The sequence below is a fragment of the Prunus persica genome, chromosome G2 (genome assembly GCF_000346465.2).
Source record: "Prunus persica cultivar Lovell chromosome G2, Prunus_persica_NCBIv2, whole genome shotgun sequence".
NCBI lineage: Eukaryota > Viridiplantae > Streptophyta > Magnoliopsida > Rosales > Rosaceae > Prunus > Prunus persica.
In genome coordinates this window covers 30,032,441-30,059,872 of record NC_034010.1, presented here as the reverse complement: position 1 = coordinate 30,059,872, position 27,432 = coordinate 30,032,441, and the positions used below count along the sequence as shown (strand labels likewise).

General features: G+C 38.9%; 5 protein-coding genes across 9 annotated transcripts; 2 read left to right on the top strand and 3 right to left on the bottom strand.

Moving 5' to 3' along the window:
* Positions 1-4,841, top strand: LOC18786182 (protein STABILIZED1). 4 transcript variants are annotated; one of them, XM_020556611.1, is made up of 2 exons: positions 1-2,011; positions 4,296-4,841. In XM_020556611.1, the coding sequence occupies exon 1, from the start codon at positions 573-575 to the stop codon at positions 1,977-1,979; it is 1,407 nt and encodes a 468-aa protein (XP_020412200.1). In that variant the 5' UTR covers positions 1-572; the 3' UTR covers positions 1,980-2,011; positions 4,296-4,841. The 4 variants fall into 4 exon arrangements, with proteins under 4 accessions (XP_020412200.1, XP_020412198.1, XP_020412201.1 ...); XM_020556609.1 differs by having other exon boundaries at positions 4,223-4,306; XM_020556612.1 differs by lacking the exon at positions 4,296-4,841 and adding an exon at positions 3,644-4,173.
* LOC18784974 (wall-associated receptor kinase-like 22) lies at positions 5,155-9,213 on the bottom strand. Of its 2 annotated transcripts, XM_020556608.1 has the most exons (3): positions 8,193-9,213; positions 7,484-8,111; positions 7,189-7,265 (listed from the first exon to the last, which is right to left on the bottom strand). In XM_020556608.1, exons 1-3 carry the CDS (start codon positions 8,869-8,871, stop codon positions 7,220-7,222), a joined length of 1,353 nt encoding a protein of 450 aa, XP_020412197.1. In that variant the 5' UTR covers positions 8,872-9,213; the 3' UTR covers positions 7,189-7,219. The 2 variants fall into 2 exon arrangements, with proteins under 2 accessions (XP_007219633.1, XP_020412197.1); XM_007219571.2 differs by having other exon boundaries at positions 5,155-8,111.
* LOC18787451 (ER lumen protein-retaining receptor) lies at positions 9,851-12,237 on the bottom strand. The gene is made up of 6 exons (XM_007218319.2): positions 11,851-12,237; positions 11,091-11,356; positions 10,780-10,895; positions 10,536-10,609; positions 10,374-10,437; positions 9,851-10,091 (listed from the first exon to the last, which is right to left on the bottom strand). Exons 1-6 carry the CDS (start codon positions 11,939-11,941, stop codon positions 10,055-10,057), a joined length of 648 nt encoding a protein of 215 aa, XP_007218381.1. The 5' UTR covers positions 11,942-12,237; the 3' UTR covers positions 9,851-10,054.
* Positions 13,979-25,105, top strand: LOC18784577 (protein EXPORTIN 1A). The gene is made up of 32 exons (XM_020557562.1): positions 13,979-14,473; positions 15,121-15,237; positions 15,645-15,737; positions 15,853-15,924; positions 16,180-16,287; positions 16,384-16,466; positions 16,599-16,737; positions 16,823-16,891; positions 17,023-17,100; positions 17,495-17,557; positions 17,632-17,676; positions 17,874-17,981; positions 18,105-18,203; positions 18,948-19,151; positions 19,521-19,580; positions 19,985-20,095; positions 20,307-20,404; positions 20,589-20,697; positions 20,870-20,935; positions 21,129-21,227; positions 21,307-21,387; positions 21,531-21,620; positions 21,938-22,023; positions 22,122-22,202; positions 22,283-22,465; positions 22,667-22,733; positions 23,197-23,307; positions 23,459-23,566; positions 23,642-23,779; positions 23,856-23,993; positions 24,068-24,172; positions 24,414-25,105. The coding sequence occupies exons 1-32, from the start codon at positions 14,375-14,377 to the stop codon at positions 24,534-24,536; spliced, it is 3,231 nt and encodes a 1,076-aa protein (XP_020413151.1). The 5' UTR covers positions 13,979-14,374; the 3' UTR covers positions 24,537-25,105.
* On the bottom strand, positions 25,234-27,016 carry LOC18785045 (anthocyanidin 3-O-glucosyltransferase 2). Its single transcript, XM_007217890.2, has 2 exons — positions 26,409-27,016; positions 25,234-26,296 (listed from the first exon to the last, which is right to left on the bottom strand). Exons 1-2 carry the CDS (start codon positions 26,917-26,919, stop codon positions 25,383-25,385), a joined length of 1,425 nt encoding a protein of 474 aa, XP_007217952.1. The 5' UTR covers positions 26,920-27,016; the 3' UTR covers positions 25,234-25,382.

Below are 27,432 nucleotides of genomic sequence, written 5' to 3'. Positions count from 1 at the left end.
GAACGGCAGGCGTGGTTATGGGGTCTGAGACGGTGCGGTGGATATGGAAGTCGGTGAAATGCGGTGGCTATGGAGGTACTGGAGCAAAAAAAGTCTACGGAGGTGTTTTCTTTTTCTTTTTGGCGCCAGATTTTTAGCGTGAAGAAGAAGATGGACCTAATTTTATAATTTGGGATTTTTTTTTTTTTTAAAAAACGACACCGTCTGCCTGTCTCTGAAGTTTTAGGTTTTACAAAGCAAAACGGCGCCGTTCGTACAAAGAATTTTTCCCAACTTATATTTTTGGGTGTCTTTTCCTAATAGAAGTCGGAAAGGAAAAGAAAGAATTCCTTTTCAGAAAAGGAAAACCACTAGGTGAGAGCCGCCTATAAATATACAAAGACGAGAAGAAAAAACAGAGACAAAAGCACACACGCAAAAGTCAATTTTCCTGTTTCCTAAGGAATTGCTGTCTTGTTCGGTCGTCGGTGGTTTTTTAAAGAGAACGAGATAAAGATAGAGACGGTGGCTTTGTCATTGAAATTCGTACTCCGATTTTGTTTCAGGTCAGGGTAATCGATCTTACTGGTAGTATGGAGGAGGTAAAAAGGGATGCGATAAAGAACGGTAGACGGTTGATGAAGAGTTTGACGGAGAGGAATCCTAAGCAGCCACTTTGTTGGATTGCATCTGCGAGGTTGGAGGAGGACGCTGGGGAAATGGAGGCAGCGAGGCAATTGATTCAGAAAGGATGTGAGGAGTGCCCAAATAGTGTGGATGTGTGGTTGGAGGCGTGTAGGATTGCGAATGCGAGGAGCAGCCCCAATTCCAATGAAGCAGGTAAGGCTGTGATTGCCCGTGGATTGAATTTGATACCCAATTCGGTGAAGTTGTGGATGCAGGCTGCAAATTTGGAGCATGATGACTCGAATAAGAGCAGGGTTTTGAGTAGAGGATTGCAACACATTCCTGATTCCGTTCTGCTGCGGAAGGCGGTGGTTGAGCTCGCCACTGCCGAGAAATCGAATGAGGAGGAGGAGGAGGAGGAGGAGAATGCAAATGCAAAGCAGAGCATGAACTTGTCTTGGGAACCTGAGAGAGCTAGAATGATTCTTGCCGAAGCCCGAGAAAGGGGGGGAGGCACAGAGAGAGTATGGATGAAATCAGCAATTGTTGAGAGAGGATTAGGGAATGTTGAAGAGGAGAGGAAATTGCTTGATGAAGGGTTGAAGAAATTTCCTTCGTTCTTTAAATTGTGGTTGATGCTTGGACAGCTAGAGGAACGGCTTGATCGTTTGGAAAAAGCCAAGGAGGCTTATGACTTGGGGCTGAAGCACTGCCCCAATTCTATACCGCTCTGGCTTTCTCTTGTTAACCTTGAAGAGAATTTGAATGGGGTGACTAGTGCTCGTGCAGTCCTCACACTAGCCAGGAACAAAAATCCTCACAACCCTCAACTGTGGCTTGCTGCAACTCGAACTGAATTGAGGCATGGTAATAACAAGGAAGCTGATATTTTGATGGTGAGGGCTTTGCATGAGTGTCCCAATAGTGGTATCTTGTGGGCAGCATATATCGAGAGTATGGTACCCCTCCCCCCTTCTCAATGGATGGCCAAGATTATGGATGCCCTTAGGAAATGTGATTACGATCCCCACGTCATTGCTGCTGTGGCCAAGTTATTCTGGCATCACAGTGAGGTTAAGAGAGCTAGGACTTGGCTCGACAGGGCCGTCACAATTGCCCCAGATATTGGGGATTTCTGGGCTTTGTACTTCAAATTTGAACTTCAGCATGGGACTGATGAGAACCAGAAGGATGTTTTGCGAAGATGCATTGCTTCACAACCAAAGTATGGTGAAAAATGGCAACCTATTTCCAAGGCCCTGCACAACTCTCACCAACCAACTGAAGCTATCTTGCATCAAGTGGTGGCTGTACTCGGCAAGGAAGAGAGCTCGCAGCAGGCAAGGCAGGCGCCCCAAACTGATAGACTCTAGTCGTCCGTTCTCCTGGCTTCTCCTGTTTCCAGGTTATATTTCTTCTAAAATGTTCTCCAAAGTTGGACCTTTACCAGCAGTTTCACTTGTGGGCATCCTATTTATATGTTACTCTATTTACTTATGAGCTTTTCTCAATTTCATTTTTTATTGCCAATTGCCTTTGGATGGTTCGGTGATGAGGCTTGGCTTGACTTAATAATTACTTCTTGTTCCTATATCTATATCTATATATATGTCATTTTATACTATTCAGTTTTGATTTGGGTGTTATTATGTGTTTTCCTTTATCTCTTTGTATTTCCCGTACTACCCCATCTATATTCGTTCCCCTTTTGATATAATAATATCTATCTAATTCCTTCCTCATGCCTGTGCTTTTCAACTCTGAGATGAAATTTGAATTCCTCGCTGGAGATTAGCTGAAGCAGGTAATCTGAGACATCACAGTAAGAGGGTAGGATTTTGGAAAATCATTGTTGTCCATAGGCAGCATTCCTTACAGTAATGCAAGACGCAATGGAAAGGTCAGTTGTTTTCATTGTTTTCAATACAAATCTGGCCATCTCTAGCTCCTCGGCTGTGAAAATTGTTGTGCCTCCTCTCCATGTGAAGCAATTTGCTACTCTAACAATAACCCTCCATTCTTCTGGAAGAACTTGGATTTTAGCTTAATAAACTTATGCTTCTTCACACTGAAATAAATTCCGGAGATCACAAAAAAAAGACATGAGAAACAAGAGCCGAGACCTGCAAGGTTACATTTAATTAAATGTAAATGTTGATGGGAGCTTAGCACTTATCAATTATACTCTAGAGCAGAGGACTTACTTACCTAGGGTGAGCTATGCAGGGCCCAGAAAGACTTTGATATGTTGTGGGATGTAACCTCCTCAGCCACCTCTCCTTTTTCCTGTGGTAATTATATTCCTGGGTTATCTTTGAAATTTCATAATGATGAGTGTCAAAAGATAGATAGATAGACTGACTTTCATAATATATCCGATAGATAGATAGATAGATATACGATTGTGTGTCAAGAGAACCTTTACCAATTTTGATTTTTATATGGTATTCCAGTTTCGTACTTGTGTGGATTCTGGGAGTACTTGGATTGGATATAGTTTAGGCAAATAGAGACAATTCTTTTGTAGGAATAGAAATTAGAATTGTGGAAACTTGATGAGCACGTCCTGCCCTGTCGTGTGCTGCTGATATCTCCTACCATCAACGTAGGAAAGATCAGCCTGTACCTGGTTGGCCCATGATAAACCAAAAAGTTATGTTTCTTAGAATCCCTGCCTCAAGCACAACAGACTTATTAATGGCTTTGGGAGTGTAAGAATTGCAACAGCCACTACCACCAGAAGACCACCTATGATGATGAGTCATAGTGGTCATCATGTTACATACCTTCATCCATTCACTGTGCACCTTAGTTGACCCTCCCATAAAACCAAAGTAGTCACTCACAACAACCCATGTGTATGAGTAAGACTGTGAACTTGTTTGCAGTGTCGGAGATTGTCTCATAGTACTCAAATTCGTTGCCTCAATATGAGGAGCAGTAGCCAGTAGGACTAAAGTACAACAACATTAATAATATTCTTCTTATTTTAATGGTATTGCAGCTATAAGCAACTGAGTTATTTACGTGTACCTAGGATGGAGAAAGCTGCCCCACCTCAATAATGTTACTTTTTCCTGAGAATGACTTTGGCGGGATATAGGAGCTGATGCAGTTTATTATGTCAAACCAATACACTCCCATGGAACATTATCCTTTCCCAATACCAAATGGGGCAGGGTGCTGTGAGATTCCAGCACATTCTTTTTGGCAGGGGGGCTTGGAGTTGTTGACTTCGGATAGTGCTGCTAACAAAAACTATGAAGCTAAGGTCAACCAAGAGAGTTTGTGGAAGAGATGGCCTAGTATGAGAAGCAACATCCTTTTCATTTTAATTTTGGTTTAGAGGGCTCAATGATGTATTGAAGAAAAGGATTTACGTCTGCTCCTTCTGCGTTTCTTTCTTTCATGCAGCATTGAATCTCAATTCTAGTTTTCTTATTGCGAGGTCAAGGGTTAGGCTCAGTATATGACCAAATGCACTTGCTCCCTCCTTGTTTCTTCCTTGAAGCAGTCACTTAGAAGAACATATGGTCTACTATTAAATGCTTAATTTCTTTTTTTTTCAACACCGTTTTACATATATGCATGTCTTGATTTTTTGTTAATGCCTCAGGAGAAATTGGAACATACCCAAGAAGGAAAACGTAGTTTCCAGTTAAGTTATCAATGTTTCTTGACCTTTGCAGTAATAGGTAAGGTTGCTACAGCTTCAAGATATATCAAAAATGCCCTCAGAACCTATTACAATAGATCAAAACTTCAATAGATGTGAGTAAAAAGTAAGAGCATCTTACAAACTGACGGGAGTAAAAAAAAAACTGGCTGCGAGCTTCCTTTCCAAACAACTGGCAGTGCAAGAAGACGTTCCTCTGCTTAACTTCAGAATTAATGAAGTTGTAATGAATGATGCTGATCATGTGATGTCAATTACTTTTTGGTTGATCATGGGGGTTTGGTTTATACACTGCCATCTGGATCGGCAGTGTATGTTCACGGGTAATTGCTACAAAGCTCTGGCTGTATGTTCACGGCAATAGATTGGGGCATGCAGTCCTTCCTTGCGTACCATTATACTACACTTTGGAATGCCCAGGATATATAGATACATATGCCATAAAAATGTACCTGGTCTTGTGTTATAATTTATATATTCCAAAAGAAGTGAGAATAGTATTTGCTTGCTAGACCTGCAAATGTCTGAAAAATAAATTATTTTGAAAGATTGGTTCCAATGGGTTTGAACTATCAAAATTATGTATTTGTGTTGTAGATATTGATATTTAGTTAAGTTGTTTTCCAGTTTCCCATATAAAATAGAAGCAGGACGAGAAGAAAAAATACAAACATAAACGCACACTCACACTCTCATACACAAACACAATTTTACTAGCTCAATATCCACCTTTGTCATTTCTCATACTAGAAACCTTTTTGCATATACATGTATATTTCTTCACTATATTTGTCACTCTTTCCTAAAGATAACTATTTTATGTCGATGAAATCAATATTGTATGTTTAAACGGATAACTACCTCATAAAGCCTTAACCTTCACTCAATTACATTTTCAAGTGAACATAGAAAATAACTTCATGCAATTAGCATTTTAACGGGTACAACTAGGAGTCTAGGACTATCACCTCATTATCATTAGTCCATGCATCTTATATGTGGAGATACGTTCATGAGTTGTATCTTAGATGCCATCATTCCCGCTCGACAACATACCATTTCCTTCCTTGCTTACATGTTTAACCAATCTACCAGATTGTATTCCATGCTTCACTGCAAGGACCTCCGCCCATTTCCTTCCTTTCTTTCTCGCTGAAACGATATCATGATTGTCCACCACATTGCCATTCGTGCAAATAGACATCAATCGACCCCATTCCCAAATTTCGATTTCTCCCACACCTTCATGATGCCCATTTGAACACTTGGATTAACATTTGAGTGTTTTGCATTCAAATGGATATCATAAAGTTGTAGGAGAAATCGAAATATGGAAATGGGTTTATTGGGATGTACAACTATTGATGTGGAAATCAAATGGCGTCGGGTGATGCCAATCTGCATTGGTGGGAAGGTGGTGGACAATGATGATATTGTTGGTGCAATCGGGGCAGAGATCCTTGCACTTAAAGGATGGAATACATGTTGGAAGCAGAAGAGCGAGGAAGTATTGCACTCTGATAGATTGGTTAAACGTGCATGACCAACAAGGTGGAAATGGTATGCTGTCGATGGAATAAGAATTCATGCATTTCGACTCGGGTGCAGCATCACATTAGGAAGAACAAAACTGGGAGAAATATCTCAAGGTAGGTACCACGCATCCTTTCCCTTGCCTGTTTGTCTCTGTTTCGTTGCATTTGCCTCACATGCGAACAAAGAATCATCCCACAAGACCATCAGCCTCACAACTCAAGATAACCTTTCACTTTTCCCATGGCTGTCGTCAAGTTGCATCACATTGGGTTTATGGAGCATGGCAGTTATAATAAATTGAAAGGAAGTGTCCCTCTGCTAGTCATGTTTGTGTCCTGGCAATATAATTTATGAATCTCAGTCACCTTTTCTTTGATCGTTCTATTCGGGCTAGACTTTTGGGTAAGTCTGGCATTCGCTGGTTGAGGCAACCTTGGCCAAATTTTATTGTATGGGCTTCTTAACAATGGAAGGGAGCGAGATCCTCTGTCTACTATTGTCAAGAAGCTTCGCTTTTCCAGGTACTGCTATTAGTGACAGAAACGTTCCTCCACTACCAAGAACTGGAACGTTTCAACTCTAACAAGCCTCCTCTCATGGTTCTTAAGTCTGTCATCACCATTCACCACTGAGAGAAGTAGGCTTTGCTCTGTTTCTTTTGATCCTGCCTCTTCCAACCTTGATTGTGGCTGCTGAGTGGAGATTGCCTTAGCTCTTGGTATGGTTCAACTTCATAGTGAAAATTGAAAGGGTCTAGCAATGCTAATTACTGCTATAGAGCTTGCGCTGGCCGAAATATTAATGGGAATAAATAAAGGCAACATGTAGTCATAAAAATTTACCTGGCCTTATATGATTTGTTCCAAAGAAGTGAGAGTGTTATTTATTAGCTAGACCTGCAACTGTCTGAAAAATCAAATATTTTCAAATACTGGTCCCTATGAGTACTATCAGGATACTTTGTCCGAAAGAAAGCTCCCAACCACGTAAGCTAATGGATAATTAAAAACAAGACCTAATTTGAGAAGCAAACCATGTACAACAAAGGAAGAAAATAAGGGGAAAAACTCAAAAGTAGCTATCACACATCCTTTCTATTGCCCTTTTTGTCTCTGTTCTGCATTTGCCTAACATGCCAACAAAGAACCCTCTCACAAGATCATCAGGCTCCCGGCATGCAACGATTCTGACTTTTACGCACCGTTTGGAACCTCACTGGGTACAGCTCTAGAAAACCTTTCACTTTAAGTGTCATGGCTGTCAACTTTAACCCTAGGATACGTGTTGGACAGCCTATGTAGCTCCCTGGCCACTTGTTCCATTGTTGGCCTTTCTGCTCTACTCAACTTGAGGCAGCTCTTAGCAAGGTCCGCAACTGCTCTGACTTGTTCTCTGCTTCCCTCATTTACAAGTTGTGGCGCAACAATCTGAAAGAGGCCACATTGTTCTGCAGACAAAAGGAAGTAGGACGTTATAACTCTTTGATTTTCTGGTCTATCAAAGGATACGGGCATCTCCCCAGTTAAAAGTTCTAACAAAACGACTCCAAAGCTATAAACGTCGCTCTTGTCTGTCAGCTGGCCTGTATGGAGATACTCCGGATCTAGATAACCAAGTTTCCCGTGAACTAATGTGCTTATCTGGGATTCAGTACTAGGGACCAACCTTGAAGGTCCAAAACCGGAGATTTTGGCCATGAAACAATCAGTTAAAAGTATGTTGGAAGACTTGACATTTCCATGAATGATCATTTGTTTTGATGAGTCTGTTGCAGAATGAAGATAAGCAAGAGCAACTGCAGATTCTGTGACTATCTTCAAAAGGATATCCCAAGGCAATGAACTTTTCTCATTGGTATGATGAATGTAGTCAAACAGGGTCCCGTTGCAGGCAAGTTCATAGACCAATACTGGAGCTTCAGTCTCTAAGCAGCAGCCCAAGAACTTGACCAAGTTTTGATGGTTTACTTTAGTAAGAGTGAGAATTTCACTTATAAAATGCTCAATTTGGCCCTCTGCCACTACTTTTTCTGGCGAAAGTCCTTTTTGAGACGTTCCAGTTCCACTGCCTCCTGAAACAAAAATGTGAGTTTTCTTATAACAGTCAGCAGTCATATCTAGCTCCTCGGCTGTTAAAATTGTTGTGCCTCCACGTAAAGCAATTTGCTGCTCTAACAATAACCCTCTGTTTCTCTGGAAGAATTTGGATTTTAGCTTAATAAACTTATGCTTCTTCACACTGAAATAAATTCCAGATATCACAAATGAAAGACATGAGAAACAAAAGCCGAGACCTGCAAGGTTACATTTTAATTAAATGTTAAAGGGAGCATAGCACTTGTCAATTTGTACACTAAAGCAGAGGGCTTGCTTACCTAGAGTGAGCTTTGCCGGGCCTGGAAAGACTTTGATATGTTGTGGGATGTAACCTCGAAGACGTCTGCTTTTCCTGTGGTAATTATATTTCCGAGTCATAGTCTGGAATGTGTCCAATAGATGTGTGTCCGAAGAACCTTTGCCAATTTTTATGTGGTATTCCAGTTTTGTACGTGTGTGGATTCTGGGAGTAGTTGGATATAGTTTAGGAGAACCAGAGACAATTCTGTTGTAGGAATAGAATGATGGAAACATGATGAGCGCGTCTTGTTGTGTGCTGTTCATGTCTCCTACCATCAAAATAGGAAAGATGAGCCTGGACCTGGTTCGTTTGCTGCGGCTACTCATGATAAGCCAGAAACTAATGTTTCCCATACTCTGTGTCTCTGCCTCAGACACAAGAGACTTATTAATGGCTTTGGGAGTGGAAGAATTGCAACAGCCACTACCACCAGAAGACCATCTATGATGAGTCGAAGTGTTCATCATGTTGCATACCTTGTCACATCCCTTGTGTATGACTGTGAACTTGTTTGCAGAGTCGGAGATTGCGTGCCGGGTGCCAGTCAAGTTCACAGTCTCAGCGATTGTGTTTTGTGTGCTGCCAGTACTCAAGTCCACTGCAGCAACATGATGAGCAGTAGAACTAGAGTACAACAACATTAATATTGCTCCCATTTTAATGGTGTTGCAGCTATAAGCAACTGAGTTATTTACGCGTACCTGGGATGGAGAAAGTTGTCCCACCTCAATAATATTACTTTTTCCCGAGAATGATTTTAGTGGGATATAGAAACTGCTGCAGTTTATTGTATTACTCGTCCATGGAACATGATCCTCCTTTCCCAATCTCAAATTGGTAGGGAGCTGTGAGATTCTCACATTCTTTTTGGCGACCAGGCTTGGAGTTGTTGGCTTCTGATAATGCTGCCAACAAAAACAATGAAGCTAAGGTAAACCAAGAGAGTTTCAGCATATTCTCTCTCTCTCTCTCCCTCTCTCTCTCTCAAGTTTCAAGTCTCAAGTGTCGGATCCTAAGTGAAATTTTGGTTTTATACAAGTTTACAGGGCTCAATGATGTATTGAAGAAAAGGACTTGCATGCGCTCCTTCCGCGTTTCTTCCTTTCACGCGGCATTGAATCTCAACTCTAGTTATTTATTCGGAGGTCAAGGGTTAGGCTCAGTATATATATGACCGAATACATTTGCTTCCTCCTTGTTTCTTCCTTGAAACTAAGGTATATAATAATAATATATTATTCAGAGTTTTGTCACTTAATTAGAAGAACATACCGTGTACTATTAAATGCTTAACTTTATATATTTCAACATGGTTGTGTGTCTTGATTTATACACATTAGATAAATTGATATACTTTAAAATTGGGAACCAAAGAGAATTCCAGATTTTTGATGATCAAGAGGAGCTAGGGTACAAATTCAAGTGAAGGTCTCGTGACCATGAAGGCGGCAAGGCACATATTGTAAACAAAACAAAAGGTTAAACACATAAAATGTGAGTGTGGGTGATTGGTTGGTAGATAATTAACCATTTCTTTTATTATAATCCTGCTTTCCTTTTTTCTTTTCCTCCAGATTGATTCCAAAGCAGGTATGATAGATGATGCAGATGCATTAGATAGTCCTGGAAAATGTGGTAGCACTGACTGTCCCACCAGATCACCGTAAACTATTAATCATGATAATGTTGCTGCACTATACAAATTACAATATTAATGCATGTAGGGAGAAAATCCCATGACAAGGATAACAGCGGTCAGCTTTGGTTCTACATCCTCAAGTAAAGTATCTATCCATTGCTTTTGTGTTAGTTGAAATTACACATCCAGAATGATCCACTTCAAGCAGGAAGCTTAAGCTCCTCGTGTTTCTTCCAGCTGAAGAAAAATCAGAGTAGCTTGTTGTCAGTAGGAAATAGCAGCACTCAAAGTTCATTATCAAAATTGGTTTCACGTATTGGTGCCATTTTCCAGCAGCAAACAATCATGTTCCTAGAAGCTATATCAGATATGCTGGTTTTTAACAATGCGCATGGAAACATGTTTGCAAAGCCCTTGCTAGGTATTCCAACATGTTTCTGGCTTCCACGCACACACGGAAATGAAACGAACTATTCTTAGGGGAACAATTAAAGACAAAAGAGTAGAAAATGAAGTTACCTCTTAATATAGTAGTAGAAAAAGTCAGCATAAAGAGCAGTCTGAACAAGGCCTGAAACCCAAGCTGTTTTGGGCATTTGACAACAAATTATAATTTGTTGTATCACTTTGGCTAAAATGGGATACAAGAGTATCAAGTGCTAGCTATAAAAGAGAACTTACGTATCCAGAGAACTCTGTGAAGCTCTGTGAAGAAACGATAAATCCAATTGAGAAGATATAGGGCTCGGTAAGCACTGCACAGAGTTACCAAACAAATACACAAACTTCAATCCGAAAAGCATAAACAAGGTAGTAGAAGTGAATCTATGATCCTAACTAGTTGTAATCAAGTTGCATTGCAGGTAAGAAAGTGGATAGTACAAAAGCAAATTCATTTTTATGCCTCAGGGGAATTGGAACATACCCAAGAAGGAAAACGTAGTTTCCAGTTAAGTTATCAATGTTTCTTGACCTTTGCAGTAAAACCAATTGTGGTAAGATTGCTACGGCTTCAAGATATATTGAAAATGCCCAAAGAACCTATCACAATAGAATAGATCAAAGCTTCTATCAGATGTGAGTAAAAAAGTAACAGCATCATACAAACTGATGGGGGTTAAATAAAATAAAACTGGATGCAAGCTTTCTTTCCAAATAAGTGGCAAAAGATTCATTTAAAGGCAAAATAAAGTGATCCATAAGGGCATAAGAAAGAAGAGGATAAATGCCTCGTACCTCAATTACTGTAAAAGAACGCGGAATCAGAAGAGCCAGCCCCAAGCAAAAAAGGATGAGATAGTAATGTCTGAAAGTATCTTGATCTTTGTTGTAGGTTTGCTTCACTACTTTATGGTACCTCATGTGGCAGACCGTGGCAAGAGAAGTTCCAATAAAGATGAGCTTCCCTAAAGTGTTATACAAGGAGTGATACTTGATAACCAAGTCAATGTATCGAGTAAGAAAGACCAACCCGTAGAGTTCTTGAGTTTTGAGTGAAATTCCTGGTTAAATGCAATAGTTGAACAAGTTTTCAACTCTGAATTTGGGGAATTGAGTCAAAATAATTCAACAAAAACGACCATTCTTTATTTCTAGATGCATATGAGAATAAGGGCGTATCTCTGCATACTTTAAGAATACGAAATCTGCAAACCTAGCAAGGAATTTACAAAACAAAAATCCCAAAAGCTTTCAAATCAACCACCTCCACCCTTCCAACAAGTACAAATTCTTAACCAAACCAGAATCAACCAATTGTCGAACAGTTAAAAATGGAAAATAAAATAAAATGGGGCTTGAGAGTTTGAACATAACATAATTTAGTCCAAGCTGCCACAATAATCTCATGTTAAAGCACTAATTCTCAATTAAGCGATAAACATGCATGGAACAAAAAAGATCTTGGTCAACTCATCAGGAACACATAGGAAAAACAAAAGCAAGAACTGTCTAAAGGACGTAAGAGAAAGGTAAGAATGAATGAACATATTCATACCTGCACAAGATTTGGTGGTGCGGATCTTACGGAACAAGACCACTATGCTGAGCAGATGGGTTAGGTCTCCTGCTAACCTAAATAGATTCATGATTTTATTACGGTTAGCTACTAACTTGAAATCTCTGTTTCCTTTCGTTCCGTGTATTGTTTTGCTTCTTGCTTGCTCTTCTCTGCCTTGTTGGTTTTGCTTCTGCTTCAGCAGAAAATGCTATCAGACTTTCAAACCCAATATAAGCGTTTTTTTCCCCGTTGGTTTAAAGTTGACGGCTTGTATAGCACGCAGCGTGAGCATTGACTTCCGGCGGGTCTTTGCCAAAAAAAGAAAAAAAAACATACATGTACTTTGTCTGATCTTCATCCCCGTATCTGTCATTCTTCGCTTTGAATGTTGACATGAGCAGGGAGGGAGAAACTACTTATTTGTGAGACGAAGTTTTTCTGTTGATCAGGGTAGCTGGCCCACCAAAAATATTGGGTTCGAGTCTGGAGAGCCATCGACGGGTCGTTATCTTTTCCCTTTGGGCTTTGGCCCCAAATTTGTTAGATTTTCTTGTCATAGATGAATTTCTTTTATTCTTGGGCTACTAGTATATAGTCACAATTCGGCTTGGCAAGTTTTAAGACTCAATGACATGTCTTTGTTTTGTATTGCCACACGTGAGGAAAGAGAAGCGGTATTGTCTCATACACACATTGTCAAAATATCATAGGGTTCGAATTTGAGGTCAGTATATATAAGTCAAAGTTTTTTTCACTAAGTTAGACCTTGTTGGCAAGAAACATGCTTACTTGCTACAAACGAGTTTGAGAATTAATAAATTACTATAATTTCAAACTTTTGCATAAAATATTTAAATTATATGTGGATTTCACCTGAAATCAATACTCTAATACCCTCAAAATTAAGAACTTGATCAATTAAGAAGAGGTAGTTGATCTAATTCCAATTCCTTATTATATTTCTAATTTTATCAATTTTAAATAAATAAACATGTCATAAACCACGAACCAAGTCAGTATTGAGCCGGCCAAATCAATTAATATTGGTTGGGTATTGGTTTTTAAGAGAGTGAAGAAATAAATTAAAATTAAAACATGTCAAGAGTGCGATCTATTTGAAGATAATCAAATACAAGATGGATCCAGGGATACTCATTATCCAAACAAAACCTTTAACCTTGATAAAAATTTATGCAATTTCACAAAGTAGTAGAAAGTTTAGTTCGGATTCGGAAGCTGGCTAAATCTCAGAAGATGCAAATGCAATTTATACTTAGATGATTCTCCTGACGTTGTTGTACTATGTGACAAGGAAAGGAAGGACCATTGATAATGCCAATTGATTCCAATCGAAGGCCGTGAACCGTAAAAGCCCAAGATTCGCACTATCAAAAGCCCAAAAGTGTAATGTCCAAGTTGAGTTGAGCTTGCCTGGCACATCATCTGTAAGCTATTGGGCAGCCCAAGTACCCCGTGCTGCTAAAGTACCGGCACCAGTGCCAACTAGGACTAGGAGCCAATAATATTCCAGCCGATTCTGGAAGCCAAGCCAATTCTCCCTTTTCAATATTCAGACAAATTTTGACCAAAAGAAAAATAAAAAAACAAAAATTCCCCTTTCAACCCTGCAAAAGAATTTTTCAAAATACAAAATATGAAAGTGTACCCAATTACGTATTGACAAAACAGGCAGCTTCGTCAACTATAGCGTCACTGTACAGCCAGGCAAACCGGCCCCACTCGACCTTTAGTTTTTAATTTTAATTTAAACAGCCTCATACACTTTTGTTTTCCATAGCTAATTAATAAATAAAATTAACAATTTTAATTTTAATTGTAAAAGTTGAGAACAAACAAATATATATTTTTTATTTTCTGAAGAGCACAAGTCCACCTACACCCTCAAAGACGAAATGGCCATACTTGTAGGGTGGATAGATACAACTATATTCTAGGGCCCAAGTATATCTCTGAATGGACTTATTTTTGGTCACGCACCGTTACAATTTACAACAACATTTAAGAGACAAACTAAGTCACTCAAAAATTCAGAATATCGCATCTGGGGGAGGGGGTCCATAAATAAATAAATGAAGAGAGGAAGAGGAGGCAAAAACACACAACGGAAAGACCCCAAATTCAAAGTTGAAACCCAAACCCCAACAAACCCCAAACCCCAAATCCCACCCTACAAACAAACAAACAAACAACCCCCGTCCCCCTCCCTTGCCTTCAGTCGCTCGCTCGCTCGCTGCACGCTACCACTGCTTCATTTTCAAGCTGTCTTTATTTCCCTCCCCCCCCTCTATCTTTTCCTAATTAATATAAATTAATAACACACCCTTTCCTTCTCCTCAACACAACACTGTTCTCCTCTCTCTCTCTCTCTCTCTCTCTAGAATCTTTCTCTCTCCTAGGGTTTGGGTGTTTCCTCATCTCTCTCTCTTCACTCCCTCGCCCTCTAGGGTTTATCCGACTGTGCTTGATCGTCCTCCCTTGTCTCTATCTCACGCACTTGGCCATGGCGGCCGAGAAGCTTAGGGACTTGAGCCAACCGATTGACGTCGGCTTGCTCGATGCCACCGTCGCTGCCTTCTACGGCACCGGATCTAAGGAGGAGGTGAGGGCTTCTTGCTCCTTTCTCGCTCTACTCTCTGTTTCCTTTCCGACCAAGTGTGGCCAATTTGCTACTGCAATCGAGGTTTTGGGCCCATAGGGTTTAAGCCTGCCTTACGAGACCTTTACTTAGATACCTTGTGCTTTCTGTTTGGTTTTCAAGACGTTATGAAAATTGAAGCTCTCTCAGTCTTAGGGTTTAACACTTGAAAGCCGCTTTTATTTTTTTATTTTTTATTTTATTTTAAAACTTTAGACGCAATCAGGACTTAGCTTCGATGTCTTTCTCTGGGAACAGTTAGCTTTTGATGGATTTCTGAACATTACATATCTGCCTATTTTGTGGTCTTCTGGTACTGTGATTAAGAAGAGAGATTTTTACTGATTGGTTGATGGTGTCGTAAATTTGTATGTTCCGCTTAAATAATTTCAAAAAGCTAGAAAAAATGGGTTTTGTATCCTTTCACATTCTTAGCTTTACAGGAATTGTTATTTTTATTTTAACCTACTAATCCAAGCAACTTTTGTTATTCTTAGCGTAGGTTTTGTATTTGAGTAATCGACGTGTTGGTAATATTCTGGGCTGTAATATAGTTTTTTCAAGTAGTTTATTTTCTAAGAGTATTTTTCCCCCAAATGTTGGCGATGCAGAGGACAGCTGCAGACCATATATTGCGGGACTTGCAGAACAATCCGGATATGTGGCTTCAAGTTGTGCACATTTTACAGAGCGCCAAGAACCTAAACACCAAGTTCTTTGCCTTGCAGGTCAGTTTTGTTGCATAACAATCTATAAGACTGCATTTTCCTTTTGTCTAACTAGGCTGCCGTCAGATGCCCGGACAGTCATTGCACTAGGGCAGCAAGGCCTCAGCAGGGCTGTGCCTGTGACAGGCATTTCAAAACTGCCAAAAATAGAATGCCTTTATGTGGACATGACAAGAATAATAATCAAGTTGACTACTTGGGAGCATGTTTCTGTCCTTCATGAAGGAAGGCATCTCTGTAAAGTCGACAGAATGTTTATACCATCAAATCTTGCTGCATATTTGTTTAGCTTGTTAATGGTTTGATGCTTTGGAAAATTTGCTATTCTACTTTCCATCACAACCTGCATAAATTTTTCCATCCCTATTTTAAGGTGCTGATCTCATGAGGTTTGCATCCACATACAGGTCCTAGAAGGGGTTATCAAGTATAGGTGGAATGCATTACCTGTTGAACAGCGAGATGGAATGAAAAATTATATATCTGACGTCATTGTTCAGGTATGAGTCATGTAGTAAATCTTTGAGGAGGGGAAGTTTTGCTAGTGTTAAATCTTGTTTGATGGTTTTTTCACGGGCTTTATATTCTTTCTTACCTTTTGTTCCTCTTGCGAAGCTATCAAGTAATGAGGCCTCTTTTCGAATGGAGAGACTGTATGTCAACAAACTCAATATTATATTGGTTCAGGTATTTCCTTGCTTCTCTCCCCTTGAGGATCATTGCCCTTGTTGCTTTTTTTTTGGGGGTTAATTGTTTGTACCATGCACTGTGTTTACTTTTCCATTATTCCATTGATTCTTTTTCACTTCGATTGTATTTACAGTTGTCTCAGAAAATCTGTGTATTTGAATTTATCTTGGTCTATTAAAATCTGAAATTGCTTGCTTTGGTAGCTTTGGATATGTGTTGTGATGTAATATATTGAGGTTACTCCATATACAGATTTTGAAGCATGATTGGCCCGCTAGATGGCGAAGCTTTATACCGGATCTCGTTTCAGCAGCTAAAACTAGTGAAACAATTTGTGAGAATTGTATGGCCATATTGAAAGTAAGCCTTTTTTAATTTTCAACTTTTTCAAAGATAGAAATCAAATTTATATGGCTCATTGAGTAGCTACTAATTGCTTGGATGTGTTACCCTCAGCTTCTAAGTGAAGAGGTTTTTGACTTCTCAAGGGGGGAAATGACTCAGCTGAAGATTAAAGAGCTTAAACAATCATTGAACAGGTAATTGGCTGATGACTTTGGCATCTTTGTTCGTAATCAAAAGAGCTTTTAAATTTATTGTGGTATTGACATGTAAATTTATTGTGTTGGCCCAAACTTTTTACTTCCTGTTGTGTTCGATCTTTTTTGCAGTGAGTTTCAACTCATTCATGAGTTATGCCTTTATGTACTATCAGCGTCTCAAAGAGCCGAGCTCATACGTGCGACATTATCCACATTGCATGCTTTCCTCTCGTGGATTCCCTTGGGTTATATATTTGAGTCCCCTTTGGTATGTATAACACTGTTTTGTAGTTCTTGATTACCCTTTTAAAGGATTTATCCTTATCTTTCTATATTGTGTGTGTATTTTACAGCTTGAAACCCTTCTAAAATTTTTTCCGATGCCTTCTTACCGGAATCTCACCATTCAGTGTTTAACGGAGGTATGTTGTTGTTCCATTTCTGTTGAAGCAATTATGTGGTTGTTGAACTTATCTCAAAAGAAACAAGTAGATAATGCAGTATTTGCCTTTTCAATGATTTAGGTTTCATCGTATGTTTTTTTGGTTTTCAGGTTGCAGCACTTAGTTTTGGTGAATTCTACAATGCACAGTATGTTAAGATGTATAATATATTCATGGTCCAGTTACAGGTGTGCCACTATCAATTTTGCATATGTTATGCCTAATTTAACATAACATTCAGAGTTCAATATGCAGTTAGTAATACATGGGATGGGAAAATATGTATAATTTGATAAATTTATTGTAAAATGTGGTTAAAAATTCAGCCAAATATGAAGGTGAGTTTATATAAAACTTGGTATGCACTAGATGGTATATAATAAAGATATGGGGTCTAAAAATTAAAAGTAAATATTTGATTTTAATCAACTGTATTTTTTAAGAAAATTACTCATAATCGAAAAGTTTACAGAGATAAGTATTCTTTGAACTACATAGACATACAATTTACATATTCTCAATGTATATGACTTTGGGCAAATTTTCTGATTTCCTAATTTCTTTTTTATTGGAACCAATCAGACTATTCTCCCATCTACAACAAACATCCCTCAAGCTTATGCAAATGGATCTAGCGATGAACAGGTATGTTGTCTTTAATGATTTTAGGCTTCTCCTGTTGTTGTATTTAACTAGTTCATATGATATTGTTTCTTCAGGCATTCATTCAGAACTTGGCACTGTTTCTCACTTCGTTTAACAAGGCAAGTTTGTTCTCTTTCAGATGAATATGTTGATATATTGCTTTGCCTTCACCAGCCGTATTTGACAAAGACTTTTCTATCAATAGATAGGATTTAGTGTTCGATATAGGGGATATGATAGTTCTGCTGTTGGGTTTAGTTCTGTGTTGATCTTTAAGCCTCCAATGATGATGCTATTAATTGTCTCCTTTTTGCAGTCACATATTCGTGTGCTTGAAACCACACAAGAGAATATAGCTGCGTTGCTGATGGGTCTTGAATATCTAATAAACATCTCATATGTGGATGACACTGAAGTTTTTAAGGTATGATTAATTATGATGTGCTCTCTAGCACCCACCCCGAAGGCCCTATCCAGCTCTCTCTCTTTTCCCATTTGAACAGATGAAGTGATAATTTGACTTAGACTTGGTTGTTTGATCGAGCAGGTTTGCTTAGACTATTGGAATTCCTTGGTTTTGGAATTGTTTGAGGCGCATCATAATTTGGATAACCCTGCAGCAACTGCAAATATGATGGGGCTGCAGGTAATTTAGATACTTTTATCTTTGAAATTTTTGTTGGTTTGAGTTTTCTGTTTTCTACATTGTATGGACGTATCCTCTAGTTTTACTTGAATCCCTATGTTTTTCTTTAGTATGACCGTTCAAACTTATTTTTTTTAATCTCTTTGTAGTCGAATAAAGATTTATGATTTGAAATTGGTAGTAGATAGGTAAGTATTTTCTAGGTTTCCTTCAACAAGTGGGTTTTGTCTAGGGAAAGACCAATTTATCATCTCAGAACTTGCTAACCTTCCATCTTGAAAGAGACTCGACAAGTCTGAATTAGGTAGGTGTCTTCAAAGTTTCTGGAAAATTTGGGGAGATTTTCAGTTAATCATCAGAACCTTTATCATTTTCCTATCAATAAAATTCAAATCTTTTGCCAACAAATTTTGAGACAGTAGGTTTCTAAGCATTGTGTCCATGTCACTCTTGCTCATTCATGTCGAGAATCACATTAACCATGTAATGCAATGCTTCTTTAGTTTTGTTTAAAAAAGTTGATTTTCTGTGTATGAGGTTAGATATGGTATGGGGCAACTTTCTTGTTGGAAATTATGTTCAAAAGACTTTTGAAAATACTGTCTACAGAAGCTTTTCAAATTTATTTTATGCTTCATAGTAAAGACACCTTTATGTCCGGGGTTTCACTCACTCATCTGCATAATTTTGTAAGTTTGTAATCTATATTGTTTTTTGATGGTCTACTTTGTATTGAATAAGCAGATGAATTTGCTTCCTGGTATGGTTGATGGCCTTGGCTCACAGATTATGCAAAGGCGGCAAATATATGCCAGTATTATGTCAAAGTTGAGGTTGCTCATGATCTGTCGAATGGCTAAGCCAGAAGAGGTTCTCATTGTTGAAGATGAGAATGGGAACATTGTTCGCGAGACCTTGAAGGACAATGATGTTCTTGTTCAATATAAGGTGATGCATCTTCATTTTGTTGATATGTTTGTAATTGCTACACTATGGAAATAATGTTAAACCTTCTTGTTCTTGTAATGAAAAAAAGAAATTATAAGATCTCTGATGGGTGAAGTTATCTTTGCGAAAGCAGACTTTTAGTACCTTTATAGGTGTCATTATCAAAACAATTTAGGGATGCTGCTTTCAATTTAATTCAGCATGATATGGTGGGTGTTATTAGCTGAATGCATTTTAATCTTACCAGAAACTCAGTTTCTATGATATGCTTCTTTCTTAGTAATAGAAAACGTACTGGATTATTTGTTATTTTCTTTCTGGAATGTTTTCTCACTTATTTTTGTTATCGGTGTCATTTTGATCTTGTAGATCATGAGGGAGACACTGATATATTTGTCACACCTTGACCATGAGGACACTGAGAAGCAGGTAAAGGGAATTTTTTGTTTTCCTTTCTATGAAGTAAAAGTAAACAATAATTCAGCCGTACTGTTAGATTCTTTTGATGCATGATCCTGCAAGGTGTTGCTTGTAGCATGATGTTCTCGTCTTAATAGATGTTTCATATGTGATTTTCATGACTTTAATCGAGTTCCTACATAATAGTTTCTGAATGGTCATAATGCAAATTTTATGATTTATTTTACTTTCACAATATTTTCTTTGCATCTTAATAAAATTTCCCCCACTCTGCCTCTTAAGTGAATCTTTTCCAGCACCGAGAAGATTCCTTTTGCTGTAAGCTCTTTTGTGGGGAACCTCTAACAGTGAAGTAATTATTCCTATATTGTATTTCTTTTGATATTTTTCTTTCTATTGACATTCGAACACAGATGCTAAAGAAATTAAGCAAGCAACTCAGTGGTGAGGATTGGGCATGGAACAACTTAAACACCTTATGCTGGGCAATAGGGTCCATATCTGGTTCCATGATGGAAGAACAAGTATTGTTTGCTCTCTGTTCTGTGATCATTTCTTTAATCTTTTTTCTTATTTGAAGAATTCACTGATGATACTCTTCTCAACTAGGATAAATAATATAGTTCCTTGTTTTGCATAGTCTGCATCTATTTGTTGATCCATTGTTGTCTCACGCTCTTTATGCAGTTATTATTCTAGAATGCCTCTTGATGAATGTATCTTTTCCTTTTGCAGGAAAATAGATTTTTGGTGATGGTCATACGCGACTTGCTGAATTTATGTGAAATCATAAAAGGGAAAGATAACAAAGCAGTTATTGCTAGCAACATTATGTAAGGATTTGTGATTCTAAATGGTTTTTTAGTTTAAGCTAAAGGATTTTTCTACCTGAAATGTGCTACCAATAAGTGCATGGTGCATTGTAGTGCTTACATAAGTTCAGTTGAGAATCTTATCTATTAAATGTATTTTTATAGTATAAATATTCATATGTTTGAAGTTTTGCTTTGTTTTCAGGTATGTTGTTGGACAATACCCAAGGTTTTTAAGAGCTCATTGGAAGTTCCTAAAGACTGTTGTGAATAAGTTGTTTGAGTTTATGCATGAAACCCATCCCGGAGTTCAGGTGAGTTCTTGTTTAAGGTTGATTTTGAAGTTAAATAGATAGATGTACATGTCTTAAGTTTCACAATGTTTTATTCTAATGCATGGGTTTCCCCTTTTTTTTCGTTGGGTTAGTCACTGGGACATATTTTATTGATATCACTCTTCTATAACTATTGTGGCATATGTTTCAGGATATGGCCTGTGACACATTCCTGAAAATTGTTCAGAAGTGCAAGCGTAAATTTGTTATTGTACAGGTATTCTTTTTTTCTTTGTAAGATTTTGCCTTGTTACTTAGCAATTTAGTACCCTCCTTGTCATAAAATTTAAAATTATGTATCTTTAGACCAGGGTAAAAGGAAAGTAATTATGATTTTTTGGTGTTATGTTCCGCAAAGAGGGGTTGATTATTTCAAGTTTTATGATCTATGAATGCTTTTGTGATTTCAGCTTGGAGAAAATGAACCATTTGTGTCTGAACTCCTGACAGGCCTGCCAACAACTGTTGCCGATCTTGAGCCTCACCAGATTCATACTTTTTATGAAGCTGTATGCCTTTTTGTGCCCTTTTTGCTAGATATTTTGACAGAAAATTGTGTTATTAAAAATTGCCTTTTGTTTACCTTAGGTTGGTAATATGATTCAAGCAGAATCTGACCCTCAAAAGAGGGATGAATATCTACAGAGATTGATGAATCTCCCAAATCAGGTCTGTTTAAATGCAATTGTAATGTTTTAGGATTTACTTGTTATTCTCTCTCTCTCTCTCACCCACACACACATATGCAAAAACATGCATGACTACTACTCACAAGTGCTGAAACTAGCTTATGATATTTGCTTGTTCTCCAGAAATGGGCAGAGATTATAGGGCAAGCACGCTTGAGTGTTGATTTCCTCAAGGATCAGGAGGTTATTCGCACCGTGCTTAATATATTACAGGTATGAATTGTTTACATTTTGATATATAGATATTTTGCAGATAAGATTCTTTGATGACCCTGATTAGTATCTTGGTTTTTTTTTTTGTGCTGAATCTTTTTATGTTAGATTGTGCACTTTCTGTTACATTGTGGACCTTCTACGTGCTCCTTTCCTTTGCATCAGCGATGAATCCTTTACTTCTATTTGCAAGGATTGTTTATCCTATTGTGTCACATCAATATTAAATGTGATTATTCTAGTGGTTGTATTGATTATCCTATAGTCAGTTCTGTTTTCAATTAATTGTAATTATGCTGGTCATTATTGATTTGCAGACAAATACTAGCGTTGCCAGCTCCCTTGGAACGTTTTTCCTGAGTCAGATTTCATTGATCTTTCTGGACATGCTTAATGTGTACAGGTATGGTCAACATTTTTAGGTCTTAGTAAGAGTTTCAGTTTAATTTTCTTTCATTTTCAACTGATATGGTTATGTGCGGCTCTGTTTATTTTGAACAGGATGTACAGTGAGCTCGTATCTAGTAGCATTGCAGAAGGGGGTCCCTTCGCTTCTAAGACATCCTATGTGAAACTTTTACGGTGAGACCTGTTATACAATTTACCTTATAGTTTAACTTACAACCCTCAAATACCATGTTTTAATCTATTCCATTGAACAGGTCGGTAAAGAGGGAGACTCTCAAGCTGATTGAGACATTCTTGGACAAGGCCGAAGACCAAGCACATATAGGAAAACAAATTGTCCCTCCAATGTTGGATCCGGTTCTCGGTGACTATGCCAGGAATTTGCCTGATGCTAGAGAGTCGGAGGTTTTGTCACTTTTTGCCACAATTATAAATAAGTATGCAATCTTTCTTTCATTACCTTGTTATTTGCTTTATTTCTTTCTAGATACATGTCGGTATCTTGCTAAATCCTTTAACCAACTAAAACAAGGCTGTTGCTGCCTACATTGAAAAATCATACTATTTTTACATTAAAAAATTCTAATTTTGCTTTAGTTTCTTTCCATAGCTTTAATATTTTTATCCCTTGTTTTTAGGTACAAGGGTGCAATGATAGATGATGTGCCTCGAATATTTGAAGCTGTTTTCCAGTGCACATTGGAGGTAAGGATGTGGGCTGTCATGCAGTGGTGCCAAAACTACTGAGATTCGATATTAATATTTGGAGCACAATCATAATACTGCCGTACATTTAGATGTCCTCTAGTACTGTTATTCAAGTAGCCATGAAAAAAAAAATCAGTGCAATTATAAGTTAGTTAATATTTATCTTCACACCTATAATTTTAACATGCCCTAACCCTTTGGCGTTGATGTGAGCGCATCAAGTCGGACAAATGAATTGTTTTGGTGGCTGAACTTGTTAGTATTGTTCCTAACTTCTTATTGTGCATCCCTTTCTCCATAATGCATTGCTAAAGAGCGATTGTTGAATCTGTGCTGGTGATTTGTTTGTGGTGCATATCCTCTGATACCAAATAGGGTTTGGTGTGGTGTCTAAAGTTATTTAAGATTGATTTGTACTTCTGTTGTTTTCTTTACATGTCTAGATTCTGTGCGATTGCAGATGATTACCAAAAATTTTGAAGATTACCCAGAGCATCGCCTGAAGTTCTTCTCTTTACTTCGTGCAATTGCTGCTCATTGTTTTCCTGCATTGATTCGGTTATCAAGTCCGGTTTGTGCTTAATTTCATCCCCCTTTTTTGGCTGTGTTTTGATTGTCAATGTTCTCTGGTTATATATGAGGGCTTATTGGCGTCTGTTTAACATTTGATAATTATCACAAATTGACCGTTAATTGTTTTCACATTTTTTTGTATACTTCAGCAACTGAAGCTTGTAATGGATTCAATTATATGGGCGTTTCGGCACACAGAAAGGAACATTGCGGAAACAGGGCTGAACCTGTTGTTGGAGATGCTGAAGAACTTTCAGGTGTGACATTGAGCATATTTGTGTCAAATATAGTGTGGTATTAAGATGCTCACAATGTTTTGATTGATTTGACAGAAGTCGGAGTTCTGTAATCAATTTTACCGTACATACTTTTTGACAATCGAACAAGAAATCTTTGCTGTCTTGACGGACACGTTTCATAAGCCTGGGTTCAAGTTGCATGTCTTGGTGCTCCAACATTTATTTTGCCTGGTATTGTATCTTGTTATTTTGATACCTTCTTTCTTTGATTCTCGAGCTTGCGTAATTAAGAGTTACATATTTACAGGTGGAAAGTGGTACGTTGACGGAGCCTCTGTGGGATATTGCAGCGGTTCCTTATCCATATCCCAATAATGGAATTTTTGTTCGTGAGTATACGATCAAGCTTTTGAGTACTTCATTCCCGAACATGACTGGAACAGAGGTATAAATATGATACTATTACTATTGTCTTACAGTTGTTTTTCCACAAATGACTTATCTGAAGGTTTTTTCCAGGTCACCCAATTTGTGAGTGGACTATTTGACTCGAGGACTGACCTATCCACATTTAAGAATCACATCCGAGACTTTTTAGTGCAATCCAAAGAATTTTCTGCACAGGTAGGGATTCAGAAGCATCAGATGATGCTTGGACTGGCCATTTGATTGACACTCTCTTCTTTTTATTTTCTTCACTTTCAGCCGTGACAAATTTGATATTCTTCTATGGACTAATTTATAAAGTTGATGTAAAATGTTGCATCTTCCCTGGCCATATGTCTTGTGTTGGGATATTTCCCTACTTTTTAAACAAAATCCGAGTGTGATCTGAATGTTCAAACTGAATGTTGTGATTGTGCAGGACAACAAAGATCTTTATGCAGAGGAGGCTGCTGCACAGAGGGAGAAAGATCGGCAACGAATGCTTTCTATTCCAGGGCTCATTGCCCCCAATGAGATACAGGATGAAATGGTTGATTCCTAGGTGGCTAATTCTAATGTTGAGGCTAATTTCATGGACGACTGATGGAGATGCAATGGGTGCCTTGATTCAATCATCGGAATCTGCCAATGCAACAGCATTTTTCCCTGATTAGTTTCCGTTTTGTTTCGTAGTTGAAATTAGTAAAATCACAAAGGCTCCCGTAGCCTGCTGGCTGCACGGTTGCCTTTTAAGTCTATTGGATGGCTGTAGAGTATTTAGGTGCTGATTTAGGGAGGGAGTATATTTTGAGTCATTTAAGGGTTTTGCTGGATCCAAATTGATCTTTGTAGTTTGAACTCGCCAGATGGGATGCAATCTGTTTCAATGACTCTTATGTTAGTATCGATGATTCATCTTAGGTGTAATTTAATACTAACCTCGCTGGGTTGTGTAGAAATTCCTTGTTCTTTTATTTTTTGGTCTGGTTTTTATAGGATGTGTTGTCCCATTGCGTTGGTGAAGGGCGCTGATTTTTTGTTACCCTCGTGGAGAACAGTGAAACTTGTGTAATTCGATTGTGTTTACTATATGTTTCCTTCTGATTAGCAAATCATCTATAGTTTGTTGTCTTTGCGACGAGTTGAGTGACCTTATAATTTATGACCCAAGCAGCTGTGTTGATTGAGGGTTGAGAAAATCAGGCTTAGCTTAGCCTTTTCATTTGGGTTATGTGCTTAATTTGCCCATATAACAATCGAATCCAAAGATTGAAGTTGATTCGATGAATGAGCGAGATAAATAGTAGAAGCAAAGCTTTTAGTTGGATTTTATTGAGGGAAAATCATTATGCTAATAGTAGTGAAGTGCAGCTCGGCTATTCTTGTGCGACATATTTGTTGTTGTAACTTATACTTTAGTGGATCCAGATATGACATCTAGCAATAATTTGAAATTCTGAGCTGAGCCCCCTTTTGGTTCAACCGACTGTTGTGCGAGTAGTTTGACGGTGTTTATGTTCTCTCTCATTTTCTTCCCTCTTTGTTGTGACAAAACTTGATCAAAATATTTGATCATGCCGTGCTTGGTAAAAACCCCATCCTCAACAGTGACCCCGATCTCCAACACGTCCTCCACCAGTCTTGCGTTGACCCTTTGGTCGCCAAAGAAAGGCCTGCAAATCATTGGCACCCCGCCTGCTATAGTCTCCAGCAATGAGCTCCAACCGCAGTGCGTTACGAAGGCTCCGACTGAAGCATGGGCTAGGACACGTGGCTGGGGAGCCCAGGGCACCACCATCCCATTAGTTGCTTTTATTAGCAACTCATTTAGCAAAGGTGTCTTAAAACTGTCCTTGAGAGACCATAAGAAGGGTACCCCGCTGGCTTCCAAGGCTTGTGCCATCGCCATAAGCTCCTTCTCCGGTGGCCTTGCGACTGACCCAAAACTAACATACACCACGGAGGATGCCGCCTTTTGTTTGTCAAGCCAGGATAGGCAACCAGTAACGTCGTCTGCGGCTGTTGGGGCTTCCGGCAGTGGAGGGGAAGCAGCAGCAGCTAGGTTGAAAGGTCCGACATTGAGAAGCTTGTTGAATTTGGATTTCAAATCGTTTGTTACGGCAATATCCAGTTCTTCAAAGCTGTTTACGAGAACTGCGTTGGCACGGGGTAGCAGTTGGCCCATTTGATGCAGCATGCGCGAGAAGACTGAGTCCAAGTTTCCAAAGATGACACCTTCAGGCAAATCTTTGATTCGTACTTTGGACATTCCTGGGATGTTGACATTCTTGGTGATGAGTTCGTTTTCACGACCTGCAATACCTGCGGAAGCATGCATTATTCAACAAATCGAATAGATATTACCCGTCCCCCATCAAACAAAGCTAAGAGTTATCTGAGGAAAAGTAGAGGATGGATGAGCAAGAGTACATACTTTGAGTTCCGATAGTGTGGCGGAGGAGGTCAGTATGGACATGCAGGGAGAGGGAATTAAGTCCGGAGAGCCAAAGAGGGAGCCAAGGGACTCCCAAGTCGTGTGCCAAGTTGGCCCCAAACCAAAGGAAGGCGTCGGTAATCAAGCAGGTGAGGCGCTTCCCGGTGTGAGCCACGCAGGCGTCTAAGCTGGTTGTAAAGTTGTGGGGGGCAGCCTTCATGAAAAGCTCAATATCCTCCTGGGGCTTACCCGCAAACACATAGCCTTCGGGGACGCCATCAGCCACATCAAACACCTTTATGTTACGTGGAAGATTGGTAATAGTGTTGGAAAAGAGTGAGTTGTTGGATTGTGAAGTGCTGAAGAATGAGAAGAGAGTGTTGGGAGAGGCAGCGGCTAGGCGGCGGACGAGGGCCAAGGTGGGACTGGCATGGGTGGAGAAAGGGAAGGCTAGGGCCGCCACATGATGCTCATACACAATATGATCATCATCAATCGGTTGTGGTGCCATATATGTATGAGCTAATAAGACTAATTGGAGTGGGATGAGGAGGGATTTGGATGAGATTGGATTGGATTTTATATAGGTATAGTGATAGTGGCAAAGGAGTGGGGGTTGTCACAAGACAATGCTCAACTCACCAGAAAATCAGCCTATCATTCATATTATTATTATTATTTCCTCTACTCTTCTTCATGGAATGGAACACAAACATGACTCTAGAGAGACTGGCTGCTTAGCCTCCTTTGAAGATGAACAATGCACGTGATAACCCCCGCCACGCCCACGAGGCCAGGCCACTTCTTCTTTTTTGGGCTGTCTCTTCTAAGCCCAATTCAGCCCGCCTGCCAACCCAGTACCCAGTACCCAGTACCCAGTACCCAGTACCAGCCCATTCAATATGGGCCCACCAAAACAAACTCCACCACTAAATGTCAATTCTGACTGAGCTGAGGAGTGAAAAAGAAATGAAAGAAACACCCAATATTCTAATTCCTCCCCAATTTACTTTCTTCTTTCTTT